Source organism: Eretmochelys imbricata, chromosome 14 (genome assembly GCF_965152235.1).
Source record: "Eretmochelys imbricata isolate rEreImb1 chromosome 14, rEreImb1.hap1, whole genome shotgun sequence".
NCBI classification, from domain to species: Eukaryota; Metazoa; Chordata; order Testudines; family Cheloniidae; genus Eretmochelys; species Eretmochelys imbricata.
The window spans coordinates 15286870-15305077 of NC_135585.1; the positions used below are offsets into that span (position 1 = coordinate 15286870).

The following is an 18208-nucleotide window of genomic DNA, read 5'->3' on the forward strand; positions in this document are numbered from 1 at the left end:
GTGGCTCCCGCAGGGGGCACCAGTGAGCTGACTCGCCCCGCTTAGGGGCGCTCTAAGGCCGGCAGCCTGGCCACTGCGACCCCCAAGGCCGGCCCGGCCTAGCTCTTGGTAAAGCTCAGGAACTTGGGCCGCACTAGGACCCAGGGGAAGCGCCTCCTCTCCCGGTACCCGTGCCGCACTAGGACCCCGCGGAGCTCTGCCGGCCTGCAGGGGAAGACAGAGCCTGGCCACGCCGAGCTGCCGGATGGAGCCCGAGCGGGAGCCCCGCGTGGGCCGCCTCTTCGGGTACAGGCAGGCGGGGGCTGGCCTGCGCTGGGCAATCGGGCTTCAGGGGCCCTTAACGGGGCAGCACCTCAGCCCCCGCCCCCGTGCTGCGAACGCCCCGGCACTGAGGGGAGGTGGCGGGTTAAAGGGCCAGTGTTGCGTCGTCCCCCCCACCACGTGTGTGGACGTGGGGACCAGATAAAGGGGGAGCGCCCCTTCGCCCCCATAGAGTGGGGCCCTGGTGGGGGTCCCCCAGAGGCCTATTTAGCCCATAGAGCAGGACCCCAGTGCGGCGGCGCTGCCAGCAGGGAGGGGGGAGGGAGGAGGGAGGGAGTCTCCTGCCCCGTGACACGCTAGTTTGTTTGGACCTTGGGTGAAATCTGTTGCCCCTTGGCAGTGGGGCTGGCGGAGGGGCCTAGGCAGCCCTGCAGACCGTAGCCCCAGAGCAGGTGCCCAGCGTGGGCAGCTTCCCCCTGCCAGCGTGCTTCAACCCTGACCTGCGGAACCACAATCTGTGTGGCCATAGGCTAAGATCAACCTCAGTGGCTTGGCCTCCCGGCTCCCAATGCCAGCCAAGGGGCCGGGTGCCAGGTGTGAACACTGTGACACAGACATCTGCCTGCTGGGCACTCGGCTGCCATACCCCCTTAGTGCACAAAACCCCTTCCCACAGAGCCGTCACCTGGGAGTGTTTGGTTCCTGCTAGTCCCTTGGAGGAGGAAGGCAAGCTTGTTATCAACCCCCTGAGCCAGCCAGAGCGAGGTGGCCAGCATTCCCCTGCCCCCCTTTTGGGCCTGCATCTTCAAGCAGCAGGAGTTTTTGGAAAGGAACTGCAGCCCAGATGTTCTCTTAACATTTAATCTCCCCCAGCCCAGCTGAGTTGCTGGCGGCTCGGACGCGTGACCGCAAGGTTCCTCAGTGTTCACACGGCCAGAAAGACTTCATCCCCGATAGCTCGGAAGAGCAGGCAGAGAGGCTACACCGGTGCCGGGAGGAGCACTGGCAGCTCCTGGCAGAGGAGCGTGTGGAGAGGCTGTAAGTTCCTTCATCTGGGCTGAGATCATGTTCCTCAGTGGCAACACTGCCCTTGGGGCTCTTGCTGACTCTCAGGATGATCAGAGTGCATCAGGGAGAAGTCATGCCCTGGATGCTAATGATCTATTAATGCTGATAGTACAGTGGGTTTCTATAGCACTGTTCATTCGAGGCTCTTGCAGGAATATATTAAGGCCTTCTAGCATCCCTGTGAGTTAAACATCTTCCCATTTTACAGATGGAGTAGTTGAGACAGAGAGGTGACATGATTTATCTCTGCACACATGGCAAGCCCGTGATAGAACCCAAGACTCCTGTCTCCAAGTCACTAAAAATGCACTTCCTTTTAGAGCCACACTCCTCTTGCCAAGTCGCTCTTTGTTCCCTCTCTGCAGTTCTGAAACGCCCCCCACAAGAGCATGTGCTTTGCTTTGTGTGTTGGAGACCGCAGTGTAGAGTGATTTCAGGAACTGCAGAATGTTACTGTACATTGTACTGTGGGCTCAGATGGGCAGCCTTTCTGGCAGGAGCGCTTTTAGCCTCAGAGAACTCCCTCTGGAAGTTTGCAACTTCCTATCCTGCTGCCTTCTCACATACTGATGGAGAGGAAGATTTGTTAAATCATTACATTGAGGGGGAAAAGGAAGGGTGGGCTGATGTCTACTGATATGTGTTGGTTTTTTTTTAACTTCTCAGGGGAAGTTTGGTGAAAGCTGAATGGAAGCCACGAGAGGGCATCGTGGAGCTGAAATCCCCTGCGGTAAGTGGCGATGTTGTATGAGTTTGACACTGTCGCCTCCTGCTGGTAAATGCAGATTGTCTGTCTGATTTTTAATTTGTGTCCCAGTGTGGGAGAAAGCCTGGCTCTGAGTAGGGGATGGCCCCAGCACATCACAGATTTATCCTTTTGTTCCCAGGGGAAGTTCTGGCACACTATGGGGTTCACAGTGCATGGCAAACAGTGCCTACTGCCAGAGGAAGCCCTCTATCTACTGGAATGCGTGAGTAGGATGCCCAGGCTTGGGGGTAGTGGATTCTTTTTGAATAACACTGTTGCAGGAGCAATAGTAGCTGGGAAGGCAGAGAGAGCATTAGGATACCTGCAGTGGATCCTTCATCCTTCTCGATAGTTCAAGATCTTCCACTTGTGTATACTCTTAAGGACATGGCACATGTTGGTCTCTACTACAATCTGAATAAACAATTGTCCTCAAAAGGCCCAATTCCTGAGGGACTGGCTGTAGGTAATGAGACACAAAACCTTTCTACTCTAGGCCACTGGTTCAAAGAAGAGCCAGGGGGCCTGTGCCCTAAAGTAGCTGTCAACCCTTTCATGCTCTGGTGCAACATATCTTTCATTATTAGGGTTACCGCCTGCAGTACAAGGAAATAAATAACTGAGTAAAATGCACAGTGCACCCCTTTTCTTAGGGGCCAGCACCGCCCAGTGCTTTATTTGTGGAACAAAATCATATATTTTTATCCTGATGCATAATCGTTCATGTGGTTTTGGAACAAAATGTGTCCTTTATTATCTATGTAGCTGATGTGGGATATTAGGCACCAAATCAGGTCCTTCTAGGTAAGGCAGCTGAGGTGTATCAGTGTGTGAGATGCATGTACATGTGTTTCGAGTGCTGTACTTGCTCTGTGGTTAAATGCCTGGCACCCCTTTCTGGCATATATTGCCAAACAGAAAGTCAAAGAGGGATGAGAGCAAAGAGACCAGTTTCTTTTCCTTTGCCCAGAGAATTCTCAGCCCTGATGCTCCCAGTTAAGGCTGGGTTGACATTCTCTGTTCTTCAGGGACCTATGTGTTACCATTGAGAAATCCTATCAGCTCAAGACCGTCTATTCAAGTCTAAAGATGCACTTGTTTTGTTTTGATAAACTGTTGGATTCAGGACAGCAGATAGTCTCCTTCAAACTCTGATTTCAAGGGCTTTTTTGATTTGGGGTTGTGATTTGCCAAGGGCTAGAGATCATAAGTGGCCTGATTTGAAAATGAAATTGTGCAGTTGGCCGCTGGACACAGAATCAAGTAGGTTTTAGAGACAGAAAAGACCTGCAAGATGTATCTACCCCGCGGGAGGCATATTTCCTAGTGCTTGGTAACTTGGTATTTTGTGGGCAACCAAATCAAGGTGGGAGAGGTTTAGCTTAAAATTAGCTAATGAGCAGGCCCCAATGTTAGAGAGACTAAGGCTGAGAGAAGCTGAGTGCCCATAGCCACCTCTGAGGTCATTGGGGATTGTGGGTGCTCAACATATTTCAGGAGCTAGTCCAGGTTATTGCCAGTTATTTTTTGATTACACAGCAATGTATAAACAGTGAATACACAGCTTATGCCCAAATACATTTATTAGTCTCTAAGGTGACACAAGGACTCCTCGTTGTTACAGCAATGTGTGTGCTTGCATGGGAAGGCCCAACTTAGTAAGTTTTGTGGCAGTGCTGACCAATGCTAACTCCACCCCATTAGACCCAATACAGAGGGAGCGTGCCACTGTGCACTTGAGAATAAGTTGGCATCACAGATTTGTAGGAGAGAAGTTACATTAAAATAATTTGATACTTAAGAAGCACCAAGCTGGAGTTTGAGTCAAAAGCAGCTGGATGCTGGGACCAGCTATTGAGACCACAAGGAAGGAATGGTCCTGGACCCTGCAATACTGGTTTCCTGCAACCTGTGGTTCCTAAACCCCAGCTTCTGTTTTTCAGGGCTCTATTCAGCTCTTTTACAGGGACCTGCCCTTGTCCATACAAGAAGCCTATGAGACCCTGCTGTCCCAAGGGACGGTGAGCCTGCTGCAGTACCAGGTGTGCACAAAGGATTTGACATCAGTAGTGATCATAGTAGTGGGTAAGGGGTGGTTACAGGTCACCTATTCAGATGGTGGTGGGAGTCTACAATTTAGGGAGGGGGGTGCAGTTTAGTTATTTATTTATTTATTCCACCACTATATCACTGGAGGCCCAGGAGGCATTTGGCACTTTTTGGGTGCTGTAGCAAGCTGGGCATTTGTGCCAGTCAGATTCTCCATGTGGATGATCACTCCCACAGCCATGCTGGCTCTCAAGCCATGCAGAGTCCCAGCCAGATTTGTGGTGCTTTGGCATCTAATGAAGTTTTACCCATATGATCTCTCTTGTACTTTTTGTGGAGAGAATACTGGAGTCTAGGCACACTCTATGCTTAGCTGTCTTTGGTCTGAATCAGCCATTCAGATAGTATCTAACTCAGCTTGCCATATGATACAGAAAGAGAATGCTGATTGTTTTTTTTTTTTTTTTTTAAGGTGATCATTTCACATTCTTGGTTTTCTTTGCTCTTTTAAGGTGTTCAGCCACTTGAAGAGACTGGGTTACATTGTGCTGAGATTCTGCCCCAGGTATCTGGCTTTTCCTTTCCTCACCCCTTCTTGCTGCTGTCTTTCAGAAGCCATGCTGGAATGTCCCAGATGCAGGGCAAAGAGGAGGTGCTCTGCTCTCCTAGGCTCCCCTTTGCTATAGTGGGCTTGCTTCTTCAGATCCACTGCTCCGGCACAGGAGGCCTAGGAATCTTCGTAGGGGTCTGGGAATCTCTAGATGTGATTCTTAGTTGGCAGATGAAGCCTGAGCTGAGCCAGTAATTCCCTTGTATGGTGGAAGCCATGATCATAGAATCATAGAATATCAGGGTTGGAAGGGACCTCAGGAGGTCATCTAGTCCAACCCCCTGCTCAAAGCAGGACCAATCCCCAACTAAATCATCCCAGCCCGGGCTTTGTCAAGCCTGACCTTAAAAATATCTAAGGAAGGAGATTCCACCACCTCCCTAGGTAACGCATTCCAGTGTTTCACCACCCTCCTAGTGAAAAAGTTTTTCTTAATATCCAACCTAAACCTCCCCCACTGGAGCTCTGCTCCAGCTCCAGGCAAAAACCTGCAGCTCCACTGCTCTGGAGCTGCTCCGTGCTCCAGCTCCAGGCTCTGCTCCAAAGCCCTGCTTTAAACATTCAACGGCTCCTCAGCCTCAGGGAAAGTATTGTCATTTGCTTGGTCCAGTGGACAGGGCGGTGGACTGGGAGTTAGGAGACCTGGATTCCATTCCCAGCTCCGCCACTGACCTGCTGTGACCGTAGACAAGTCACTTCATCTTCCTGTGCCTCTGTATGTTTGTCTGGTCTAGTTAGACTAAAAGCTCTTTGGAGCAGGGATTCTCTCTTGCTTTGTGTTTGTATAGCAGCTGGCATGATAGGGCCCTGATCTTGTTTGGGACCTGTAGGCACTACCATAATACAAATAATAATAGCAAGTATATTATGAGGTAGCATTTACTGTGATCTGCAGCACTTACATTGTAAGCTCTCTGGGGGCACTTTTTGTTTGCTGTTTGTACAGTGTCTAGCACTATGGGGCCCTCATCCATAACTACTAGTGCCCATAGGTTCTCCTTCAATACAAATGATAAATAATAGTCACTGAGACCTGCAGGTGGCTCCCCGCTTCTTCTCCTTATAGAGATGTCACAGATAAATCACCTGGATGAATTGAGGCTTTCCAGCCCTCAGGACCCTAGAGGGTTTTTTTCCCTTTAACCTCTTGGATGCTCTAATTCCATGTAAGCATCCCACACTTGAGTCCCGAGACCTGCATCCCCCAAGATCATTGGCTCAGATGAAGTGGAGCGGTCTCTGAGTGTGGCTTGCATTCCGGCACTTCAAGGGTTATGCACCAAAAACGGTACAACAGACTTTCTTATTGTTCAGATGGGACGTGGGTGCGTGAGTAATGGGACTGGACAAGTGACTCGGGGTGGGGAGATTCTTTCTGCTGCCCTAGTCCTCCTTGCAGCAGTTTCCATAGCCAGTGAGAAGCTTTTGCTGTTACATTTACCTATGGCTTTACTTGGAAGAGATTTTCTAACACTGCCAATCTCTCTCTCCCTTAATCCCTTTGTCTCTCTGCCTCATTACAGTGCTGTCCCATCTCAATACGAGAGGCAGCTGAATCTGGACAGTTTTCGCAAGAGCGCTGGAAAATGCCATCGCAAAAGGAAGAGGAGCTCCAGCTCCCGGTAAAGGAAAACAGACACGTTGTGGCAAGCCCTTGATGGACTAACTCATTCCCCATGTTCTGGGCCACAGCTAAAAATGTTGCTCGCTGTCCATTCCATCTAAGGGCAAGAAACAAACAGGTCCCCACCAGCCTCAGCCTGTTGGTCCCTGCAAGTTGTCTCGGGTGCTGGTTCTGAGTTTAGTAATCTGACTGAATGTCATTGGAAACAGTATTCAGGTGATCAGATCCCGATCAATTCACAACACATCTTTTACAATGGATGCATTCATGGCTTTTCTTCCCCTCCCCATGCCCTCTGTTCCCCCAGTATTGTGTTGGAGCCCCGGCTCATACATCACTATGTCACTACAAAATCTCCTACCCCTCGTCCCCCAGGTAAATTGCCTGAAAGCAACTGGTGTTTCACTTCCACCCAAACACTTCAGGGGTTGTAGTGACCCTTTGCAATGTATTCCCCTTATCACAGCCACTGTTACAAGGGCTGAACTGAGCTTGGGGGCAGATTGTCTGGTTAGTCCCGTCTGCTGATGGTGGTCGGTGTGTGAGATCCTTGAATGGAAAGAGAGAGGTCTATATATGAGAAGCAAATTGCAGGAAACTCCTCTCTCTCCTTTTCACATCTAAAGAAATAAGGCACCATTAAAGGAGCTCTGAAAAAGGACTGATCAGCAGCCATGGAAGAACAGAAGCCTTCTAGTGTTAATTCTAGTATGGTTAAGCTCTTTAGGGCAGGGACCAGTTTTTTTTGTTCTGTGTTTGTACAGCGCCTAGAACAATGGCGTCCATGATGGCAGCCCTGAGGCACTACCACAATGCAAATAATAATACATTATTATTTATTAACACAATTAGCAGTAGGTGGCACCACAGACTTAGAAACAGGGAAGGGCAGAATAAGCAGTCTAGGTCACTCCTGGTGCAGAAGTGTTTTTCAAACACATTAATGCGGTATGGGTTATGATGCAATTTCAGAAAGCCATTCGAGGTAAAACTGTGGACTTATGAACTAGCCTTTCAGGTCTGGAGACCTGGGATCAAATATTGTGTAACAGTTTCAGCCCAAAAAGAAAAGGAGGACTTGTGGCACCTTAGAGACTAACAAATTTATTAGAGCATAAGCTTTCGTGAGCTACAGCTCACTTCATCAGATGCATGCAGTGGAAAATACAGTGGGGAGATTTTATACACAGAGAACGTGAAACAGTGGGTGTTACCATACACACTGTAAGGAGAGTGATCAGGTAAGGTGAGCTATTACGAGCAGGAGAGGGAAAAAAAAACCTTTTGTAGTGATAATCAAGGTGGGCCATTTCCAGCAGTTGACAAGAACGTGAGGAACAGCATGGGGGGAAAAATAAACATGGGGAAATAGTTTTACTTTGTGTAATGACACATCCACTCCCAGTCTTTATTCAAGCCTAATGTAATGGTGTCCAGTTTGCAAATTAATTGCAATTCAGCAGTCTTCAGCCCAGTTCCTGGAGAATTTTATATCTTTGTTTTAAACCCACTCCATTCCATTGGTACATTTGTCAGTGCCTGCTCAGGGCTGGAATAGCAGAGGTGGGGGCTGCCGGACGTGCTTGAGGGCATGGGTAGAACAGTGTGAGGAGGAACCAAGATGGGAATAGCAGGGGGTGCCCTAGGTCAGGACTGTGGTGTGTTTACAGAGCTGTGTGGGACACTTGCATTGCATTTCCTGCTTCTGTGTTTGTCTTTAGCTAGCACTATCCATCCATCACTCTGAGAAGCACCAAAATGGTGCAGAATACTTCACACAAGCAAAAAGACCCTAGTTCTAAGGAAGAGCCTGTTAATGAGGGTGTGTAGGCCCCTTCCTGGGCTCCCAGTATCCTAGCCTTCTCCCCTTCTCATGCTCAGGGACCACACTGTTTTTGTTACCCATGGAGGGGGGCAAAATCTGCTGAAAGGACTTCAAGGGAGCAAAATTCTGAATTTTAGCCCCTTTTTCTGTTTTAAGGTTACAAGACAAGAAACCAAAGGCATTTGGGAATCCTCCAGAAGGTGAAGAGACCCCAGAAAAGGCCAGTGACAGCTGTGGCGGTCTCAGTCACCCAGCCTCTGGAGGGAGCTGTTTGTCAGAGAAGTCAAAAGAGTCAGATCCTGCCAGTGGAGATGGGGAGTCAGCCCAAGTTCCCACTGATGCAGTACAACTCAGCAAGCCCCCCGGTCTCTCAAAAGCTCAGGCTGGAGACTATGGGAAGGCTGCTGGGAACAGCTGCAGTGACACCCACCTGCCCCGCTGGGACTTCACCAGAATCGCCTTCCCCAACATGGCTTCTGACTGCCCACACACCTTCCTGCCACAGCCTGATGAGAGACTGCTCCCGGAGAATGTAGTTGGGCGGGAGGCTGACGCCACCCGCTGGCGCAAGCTGGTCAACCAAAAGCGTGAGAAGTTGTCACGGAAGGAGCGGGAGCAGCGGGAGAGGGAGAGCAGATACAAGAGCAGCATCAATGCAGACAGGAAGGTGAGGCGCTGCTCCAACTGGCAGGAGTACAAGGAGCTTCTGAAGCAGAGGAGCCAGCGGAGGGCAGGGAGGCGGCCTTCGCACCTGTGGGACCAGCCTGTCACCCCGCTGGTGAAGCCGGATCAAGTGGCCTCAGCAGGTATCTGACCTGGAAGAAAAGCCCTTAACACATCTTGGCCAATTGGTGACCCACATGGGGTGTCGTGACCCATTGCGAGTATGTGGGGGGAGGGATTGCTCACCACGGACCACCTGGGAGCAATTAGTGGGAACAGAAGGAAGGGAAATGTAGGCTGAATATCAGAACAAACATCCTAACTGTGAGGGGGAAGAGTTACCTATGGGAAGCAGAGGAAGCCTCATGGCATCGGCCTGGACGAGCAGAGCATAGAATGGCCCTGCACTGGCCAGGGGAGAGACTAGACAGCACTTTCCAGCTCTCTTCTGTGACCCATTAGGCTGTTTTCCATCTGGAATTAGGTGGGAGCAGGGCAGTCCCTGCTGGCGCTGAGGCTGTGTATTTGCCCTGGCAAGTTAAGGAGAAGGGACAGGGGAAGTAAAAATCATTGAAGTAGCAAGAGGATGGGAGGGTGATGTGGCTGCCTTGTCGAAGCAGGGAGGCTCAGAGGGGAGGTGCGAAGCGCTCCGAGTCTAACCTGGACTGGGCAAGAGTGTAGAGAAGATTTCACAGACTGAACTAAAGAGTCTGAACCTTTCCTGTTCTTTCTTCCACCAGCTGCTGTCCTCCAGCAGATCAGTGTGCTGCAACCTTCCCACATCCTGGATGGAGCCTTCCGGTTAGTATTGAGCCAGCAGATTGTAGGGAAGATGGGTCTAACTCACCAAAACATTGTCCTTCCTCATGTGATTTGTTCTCCACAATGGCTTCAGAACTGCCTAATGTACCTGGTGCATGGGAGCAAAAAGAACTTTCCCAGTGCTCCTCCCGTGGGCTGGGTACATCCTTACTGAGGGGCTGGCATGTACATGCAATGCCATGTCACCATGCAGGAGCTGCAGCAGAGTCCATCAACAAATCAGTTATGTTCCAGGCTGATTACAGCACTGGTGTATAAGCTCTTATTAGACTGCATGGGCAAAGTCCATCATACTGCAGTGAACCTTTCATTCCTTACATTCCCTCTCTGCACTGAGGCCTACTAATGTCATAGGCTTTCAGTGCTCTATCAATGTGTGTTTTGTCCCTGGGATGCTCTTCCATCCCAGCTGCAGGCTGTGGAGTTGAATGAGATTTTAAAATCGAATCCCCCAACCTTCTGGCTGTGCTCCTATCTGGGAGGAGTTGTGTGATGGTTGTGCACAGGTCTGTGGTAAACAAACATTGCACACTAGTAGTTTGCACTAGTGCTATGATGCAGATGGGTATCCAAGCAGCCTGCTTTGTGTTTGGATCTACTGGAGTGTGCACCTCCGCTTGGGATGCCTGCACCGTGGGGCACAGAGAGAGAGTAGCATGCAAGGTGTGGGTGCTGGAGCTGGCCTATTAGTGCACAGGCCTTGCATCAGGAAGCTTGGGAAGCTGTGTGTGGTTCTCCACTTCACATGGAAATGGTGCTAGTTGGTTAAGGAGTTGCTCTGTAGTGGGGGCTTGTTCCCAAGGGGGCTCATAATCTTTCAGGATGAAGCACTTAGGGTCTTATCCAAAGCCCACTGCCATCAGTGGGAGTCTCTGCATTAACTTCAATGGATTTTGGATCAGACCCTTCCAGAATAACTCCAGGACTGGCCGTTTTGCCTAAGAAGGAAGATTCTAAATGGTCCCTGGGAAGCAAAGGACCTAGGGTTTTAGGTAGGCCGACTTAAAGACTTTGTTTTGCTCCTTGCTCTGATGCATCTGCAGCCTGGGAGGTGACAGAGTCCCGTGATGTGTCATTCCAAGTATGCATGTGTATCTCATCCTACAGGCTGCAGGAGGATACGGAGGGTATGAAGATAAACTTCAGTGTGTATCAAGCAGATGCAGTTGCCAACTTCAAGAAGAACGACCCTGGGAAGCCGTATGCCAGGATGTGTGTGCGGAGGTACTGGCCATGTACCCTGGCTGTTATTAATGAGTGTTTCTGTGTGCAATTATTTGAAGTGGCCTGTATTGCTGCTATGGAAATTTAAGCCTAGTGGAAAGTTACTGACTGCAGGATCTTGTGTATTTGCTGGATTATCAGGCAGTTTTCATTTAAAACGGCCCTGCCAAGATTTTCCCACATTTTCTCCCCCACCTTGTTGGAATCTGTTGCCTGGTCACCCTCCACCCCAGCCTCGGACCCTGATCCTACTTTGGGTTGTCATCATATTGCAGCTTAAATGGTGCTGGTATTATTATTTAGTATTTTTATTACTATAGCACTTAGGAGTCCTGGACGTGGCCCAGGACCTCATTGTGCTAGGCAACGTACAAACGTAGAACAAAAAGACAGACCATGCCCCAAAGAGCTCACTATTTAAGTAGAAACAAGAAGTAACTTTATCCTATTTAACTGAGATACCATGTCCTGGTTCACAGAGGCTGTTGGTAACTGTCCTCCCAAAGCAAGAAGCAGCTGGAACATAAGGACCACAATATTGACCCTTTGGCCCTGGTCCTGCAATGAGTGCAGCAGATCCCTGTGCAGCAGATCCCTCAGCCTGTGCAAATCTCCAAGGGCTATGTATGGATATAGGGCTGCACTTGCCTAGAACTTATTGCAGGATCAGTACCATGCAGATTGGTTGAAACTGTAGTAAAGATCAGAATTATCAGACACACAGATGAACACAACATGTTGGAGAAGAGTTAACATGGCTTTTGTAAAAGGGAATCATGCCTCCCCCGTGTTGTATTCTTTGAAGGGGTCAACAAATGTGGACAAGGGTGATCTAGTGAATATAATGTACTTGAGCTTTCAGAAAGCCTGAGACAAAATCCCTTACCAAAGGCTCTCAAGCAAAGTAGGCAGTTCTAGGATAAGAGGGAAGGTCCTGTCATGCATCAGCAAGTGGTTAAAAGATCGGAATCAAAGGATAGGAATTAGGGCTGTCATGCGATTAAAAAAATTAATTGTGCTATTAATCGCACTGTTAAACAATAGAATGCCATTTATTTAAATATTTTTGGATGTTTTCTACATTTTCAAATATACTGATTTCAATTACAACACAGAATACAAAGTGTACAGTGCTCACTTTATGTTTATTTTTGGTTACAAGTATTTGCACTGTAAAAAAAAAAACAGTATTTTTCAATTCACCTAATATAAGTACTGTAGTGCAATCTCTTTATCATGAAAGTTAAACTTACAAATGTAGAATTATGTAAAAAAAAAAAAAAAAACTGCATTCAAAAATAAAACAATGTAAAATTTTAGAGCCTGCAAGTCCACTCGCTCCTACTTCTTGTTAAGACAATCGCTCAAACAAACAAGTTTGTTTACATTTGCAGGAGATAATACTGCCCAGTTCTTGTTTACAAAGTCACCTGACGGTGAGAACAGGCGTTCTCATGGCACTGTTGTAGCCAGAATCACAAGATATTTACATGCCAGATGCACTAAAGATTCATATGTCCCTTCATGCTTCAACCACCATTCCAGGGGACATGCGTCCATGCTGATGATGGATTCTGCTTGATAAGAATCCAAAGCAGTACGGACCGACACATGTTCATTTTCATTATCTGAGTCAGATGCCACTAGCACAAAGTTGATTTTCTTTCTTGGTGGTTTGGGTTCTGTAGTTTCCATGTTGGAGGGTTGCTCTCTTAAGACTTCTGAAAGCATGCTCTACACCGTGTCCCTCTCAGATTTTGGAAGGCACTTCAGATTCTTAAACCTTGGGTCAAGTGCTGTAGCTATCTTTAGAAATATCACATTGGTACCTTCTTTGCATTTTGTGAAATCTGCAGTGAAAGTGTTCTTAAAATGAACAACATATGCTGGGTCATCATCCAAGATGGCTATAACATTAAATATATGTCAGAATGTGGGTAAAACACAGAGCGGGAGACATACAGTTCTCCCCAAGGAGTTCAGTCACAAATTTAATTAACACATTATTTTTTTAATGCGCATCATCAGCATGGAAGCATGTCCTCTGGAATGATGGCCGAAGTATGAAGGGGCATACAAATGTTTAACATATCTGGCACATAAATACCTTGCAATGCTGGCTGCAAAAGTGCCATGCAAATTCCTGTTCTCACTTTCTGGTGACATTGTAAATAAGAGGAGGCATTATCTCCTGTAAATGTAAACAAACTTATTTATCTTAGTGATTGGCTGAACAAGAAGTAGGACTGAGTGGACTTGTAGGCTCTGAAGTTTTACATTGTTTTGGTTTTGAGTGCAGTTATGTAACAAAAAAAATCTACATTTGTTAAGTTGCACTTTCACGACAAAGATTGCACTAGTACTTGTATGAGGTGAATTGAAAAATACTATTTCTTTTGTTATCATTTTTACAGTGCAAATATTTGTAATAAAAAATAATATACACTTCAATTTCAATTTCTACATTTTCATATATATTGTATTGTGTTGTAAAACAAAAATATTTAGTACATTTCAATTGGTATTCTATTGTTTAACGATGCAATTAAAATGGTGATTAATCGCGATTAATTTTTTTGAGTTAATCGCGTGAGTTAGCTACGATTAATCGAGAGCCCTAGAAGGAATAAATGATCAGTTTTTCACAGTGGAGAGAGGTAAATAGCAGGGTCCCCAAGGATCTGCATGGGGACCGGCGCTGTTCAACACATTCATAAATGATCTGGGGAAAGGGGCAAACAGTGGGGTGGTAAGGTTTGCATATGATACAATTATTCAAGATTGTACAGGTTGACTGGGCAACAAAATGGCAGATAATTCAATATTGATAAATGCAGAGTATTCCACATTGCCAAGCATCATCCCAACTATACATACAAAATGGTGGGGTATAAATTAGCTATTGCCACTCAAGAAAAAGATCTTAGAGTCATCATGAATAGTTCTCTGAAAACATCTGCTCAGTGTGCAGCAGCAATCAAAAAAGCTAACAATGTTCAGAATCATTAGGAAAGGGATGGATAAGACAGAAAATATCATAATGCCAGTATATAAATCCATCGTACGCCTATACCTTGAATACTGCATGCAGTTTTACTCGTTCCATCTCCAAAAAGATGTTGTAGAATGGGAAAAAGTACAGAGAAGGGCAACAAAAATGACTAGGCGTATGGAACAACTTCCATTTGAGGAGAGATTAAAAAATCTTGGAGTGTCCAGGTTAGAAAAGAGACATCTAAGGGTGGGATATGATGGAGGTCTATAAATCATGAATAGTGTGGAGAAAGTGAATAAGGAAGTGTTCTTTCCTCTTCACGTAACAAGAACTAGGGGTCACGCAATGAAATTAATAGGCAGCAGGTTTAAAACAAATATAAGTACTACTTTAGGTAATGCATAGTCAACCTGTGGAACTCGGTGCCAAGGGATGGCCAAAGGATAACTGGGTTCAAAAAAGAATTAAATAAGTTCATGGAGGATAGGTCCATCAAGGGCTATTAGCCAAGATGGTCATAGACGCAACCCCGTATTACGTGTTTCCCTAAACTTCAGACTATCAGTAGCTGGAACTGGACAATGGGATGTATCCCTTGATAAATTGCCCTGTTCTGTTCGCTCCGTCTGAAGCATCTGGCACTGCCACTGTTTGAAAACAGGATACTGGGCTAGATGAGCCATTGATCTGACCCAGTATGGCTGTTTTTATGTTCATATTAAATATGGAGCAAGCCCTTGGAGTGTATTTTTGCCGCTCGGTGGGTGTCTCTGATAGACAACACTCACCAGGGTGGCTGGCCTTGTAAATATTCCGATAGTTTGAGAGAGACTGGCTTTCTTCCTTTTGCAGGTTTGACGAGCAGATCCCATCCCTGCGGGCACTGAAGCAGCTTGCCTATCAGAGCGAGGATGTCCCGGTGGTCTTTGCACTGGTGGACAATGGAGACATTGCTTTTTATTCTTTCAAGGAATTCAAGCTGCCTGTTGATATTTATCACTGAACTTATCATCCCTTAAAGAAATGGCTTTGGGGAAAAGGCTGAGGGACTTTACTCAAGACGTAATTTCTTGATTTATGGACTATTATATCAAATAGAATCTCTGATAACCAGTCTGCGTGCAGGAGAGGTAACCACCTTATCCACTGCTACAGGCCTCAGCCAGCTAGGAACTAGCTCATTCGTAAAAGCAAGATACACTCCAAACAAACAAGCATGATGTTCTGTGCTTTAGTAGGGCCCCTCCTAGTTGGAGCACGCACTGCTTTGTTCTTTAATCCACTGGTTCTTCAGCTCTTATCATCCTCTGGACCACTTCCCCATGACATTCTCTTTGTCTTTGTGGGCCTTTAGAACAAACTTCACTGGCAATCCACACGTGGTATTCTGAGAACCGCTGGGCTAGGCCAGTCTGAATACAACATAAGAATGGTTTAAGAACCACTGCTGTAGATGAATCAGACTCATAAACTAACCAGGACAGTCAATGGTATAGCAAGCCTCTGTTACTCTACTGCACCAACACCCATCTAATAAAATCCTTAGCAAACTATTGGTGTGATAGAAATAAAGGCACTGCAAAAGAACTCTTCTACAGAAATGATGATGCTGGCTTTGCCTTGGTATTTGTATGCCAGCAGGAGATAGTAGTCCTGGGCGAATGCTCCTTGCCGGTAATAGAGCTGCTTATAGAGCTGCTTTGTAAGCCAGTGGAGTCACAGAGAGCCGTGTAGTCACTGCAGAGGAACATGCTAACATTGTACTATGGTGTTTGCGTTGAGATGTGTCATTGCGAGACGGCATCATCCCCTATTAAAACTACAGCACACACAGCGTCATGACATCTCACCATCGCAGTAGTGTGACCCCATTTCCATTTGACGCCCTTTCTCCTGGATGCAGGAACACGTTTCTCACTCTCTCTTGCAAGTGAGAGGAGCTCTGATTAAACCTGCAAATTCCCCATGAGCTGAGCCTGGTAGTTCTGTGGGTCTAGTGCTCCAGGCTGAGGATCACTGTCCTAAGCATTGACCATATCACCCAATTGCCTTCCACCATTGTCAGCATGGGAATCCTTCCCCTGAATCTCCTGATACCAAACTCTTTAACGTCTATGCAAAAATGCCAGTGTGACTAGTACTAGAAAGTCCTGGTCTGTGGCTAAAAGGGACTTCTAACACTACTGGGCTCAGGGTTCAGCTTTCTTAAGAAGTGTTACAGAAAGTGTTTTAGATGCATTTTATTTGATACAGAATGTTTGGGTGTTTTGGTTTTTTTTGGAGGGTTGGAGGCTAAAGTAATAAAAAAGCCTTACTCCTGCTCAGGGGCTTGCATTGTTGGAAATTTATTTATTAGTGTTTCTGTGAAAATTGATCAGTAGTGTCTTGTCCTGTGAGAGGGCAGCCTGCGGAACTGCGCTGTCGCTGAATGCAGTCCTACATAGCCAGAGACCCTGTGAGTCCATGCACGATCCTTGGTGCATGGAATCCTAATGCTGTGCTGCTGTAAGCTTGGTACATCTTCCTTGTGTATTGCCACACGTGCCACAGTGAGGTGGCAGAGGCTCGTGCCCTGATTGCTTTGTTTATCCCTGTGATTAGTTGACATGTTGGCCTAAATCATCAGCTGGTGTAAGTGGGCATAGCTTCACTGACTTCAGTAGAGAAGATGCTGATTTGCTCCTGCTGAGGTTCTGAATTAATATTTACCCTCTTTCTCCCTGTACCCCCAATGCACCTTCCTAGCCACTAGAAGGAAATAAGGGTGCCTCTGCCTGCTTGGGGGATGCGAAGGGCTGGACAAGGTTGGTGGCAGCTCCATTCTGCTTATTCAGCATTCTTCCATGTTTCAGGCAGTGTGGGGAGAGCTCCTGTGATCTGCCTGTTCTTAGATAGAGCAAAAAGAGCTCCAAATTTATTCCTGGAGTTAGGCAGACCCAACTTCCGTTGATGTCAAAGTTGCACTTTCTTACTCCAAGGCAAAATTTGATGGACTCCACAAGAGCTATAGGATGAGTTTCTCTGGGGTAGACAAGACTCTCTGACTCAGCACGAAACAATTACAATCTAATAATCACTTTGGGAAGGATTGAGAAACTGTAGCTGTATTGCTCAGCTGCTTTGGATGCCTGTTCAAGAATTGGAACACAAAGCAGATGGATATCCAGACTCTCCTCCTGCCCATGCCACTGAACAATCTGACGTTGCAGCAAGATGGCAGCAGAAGGCTAGAAAGGGGCATGTTAATTAAAATCTCTTTTGAAATACAGCTGAAAAGTGGCCACTTTGTGGAATTTGTCCCATAGGGTCAATGCCTGTTGCAGCATCATACCATGGCAACCTACAAAAAGTTTTGACTGGGCATTGTAGTGCCATTCTGCAGCAGTGTGGCATGATAGCATGTATTTTGGACCAGTTAATGTCCTCTCACATTAGGACATGTGATGAAGCCACATACCTTGGTGTTTCTAGCAATCCTGGTGCTTCTAGCTATGTGATCTTTACAAGGGTGCTGACAAGAATGTGTTCAACTTTCTCTAAAGGCTTACAAAACCAAAACCAAAAAAGTGAATGATAGGGTCATTTCCTGTGTCTAGCTTTACTCTTCATGCTAACACATCAGTCCTCATACTACTGGAGCTGTCTGTAGGAAAACAAGATGAAAAGGGCAGAATCCCATGGAGTCCCTTCAGCTCCATCATTCTGTGAGAACAAAATTTCTCCATCCCCTTTATTTCTTTGCCTCCTCCAGGTCACCTCTGTGGCCTAGCTACCTCCAAGTCTGTGACTCATCACAGGCATAAGTATAAATCATTACTTAATCATCAGCCAATCAGCTTTGTCCACCTATGAACAATGCAAGAATCTTTTATGCAGGGATAGATTTGAACATATACCTCATTGTGAAGTAGGGATGTGCACCTGTGTGCCCCATAAATTGACTGTCCCTGTGGAGGGAAAGGGACATTGTTAAAATTCCCTTTTGTCTGACAATAAAAAAGAAAAGGAGTACTTGTGGCACCTTAGAGACTAACCAATTTATTTGAGCATAAGCTTTCGTGAGCTACAGCTCACTTCATCGGATGCATACTGTGGAAAGTGTAGAAGATCTTTTTATACACACAAAGCATGAAAAAATACCTCCCCCCACCCCACTCTCCTGCTGGTAATAGCTTATCTAAAGTGATCACTCTCCTTACAATGTGTATGATAATCAAGGTGGGCCATTTCCAGCACAAATCCAGGGTTTAACAAGAACGTCTGGGGTGGGGGGTAGGAAAAAACAAGGGGAAATAGGTTACCTTGCATAATGACTTAGC

General features: G+C 46.7%; 1 protein-coding gene across 1 annotated transcript; it reads left to right on the forward strand.

Moving 5' to 3' along the window:
- The first annotated feature begins 224 nt into the window (after positions 1-224).
- TSEN54 (tRNA splicing endonuclease subunit 54) lies at positions 225-16209 on the forward strand. Its single transcript, XM_077833176.1, has 11 exons — positions 225-285; positions 1135-1299; positions 1996-2059; positions 2217-2300; positions 4021-4119; positions 4639-4691; positions 6260-6358; positions 8342-8991; positions 9589-9649; positions 10778-10894; positions 14742-16209. The coding sequence occupies exons 1-11, from the start codon at positions 245-247 to the stop codon at positions 14890-14892; spliced, it is 1584 nt and encodes a 527-aa protein (XP_077689302.1). The 5' UTR covers positions 225-244; the 3' UTR covers positions 14893-16209.
- Positions 16210-18208: the final 1999 nt, after the last annotated feature.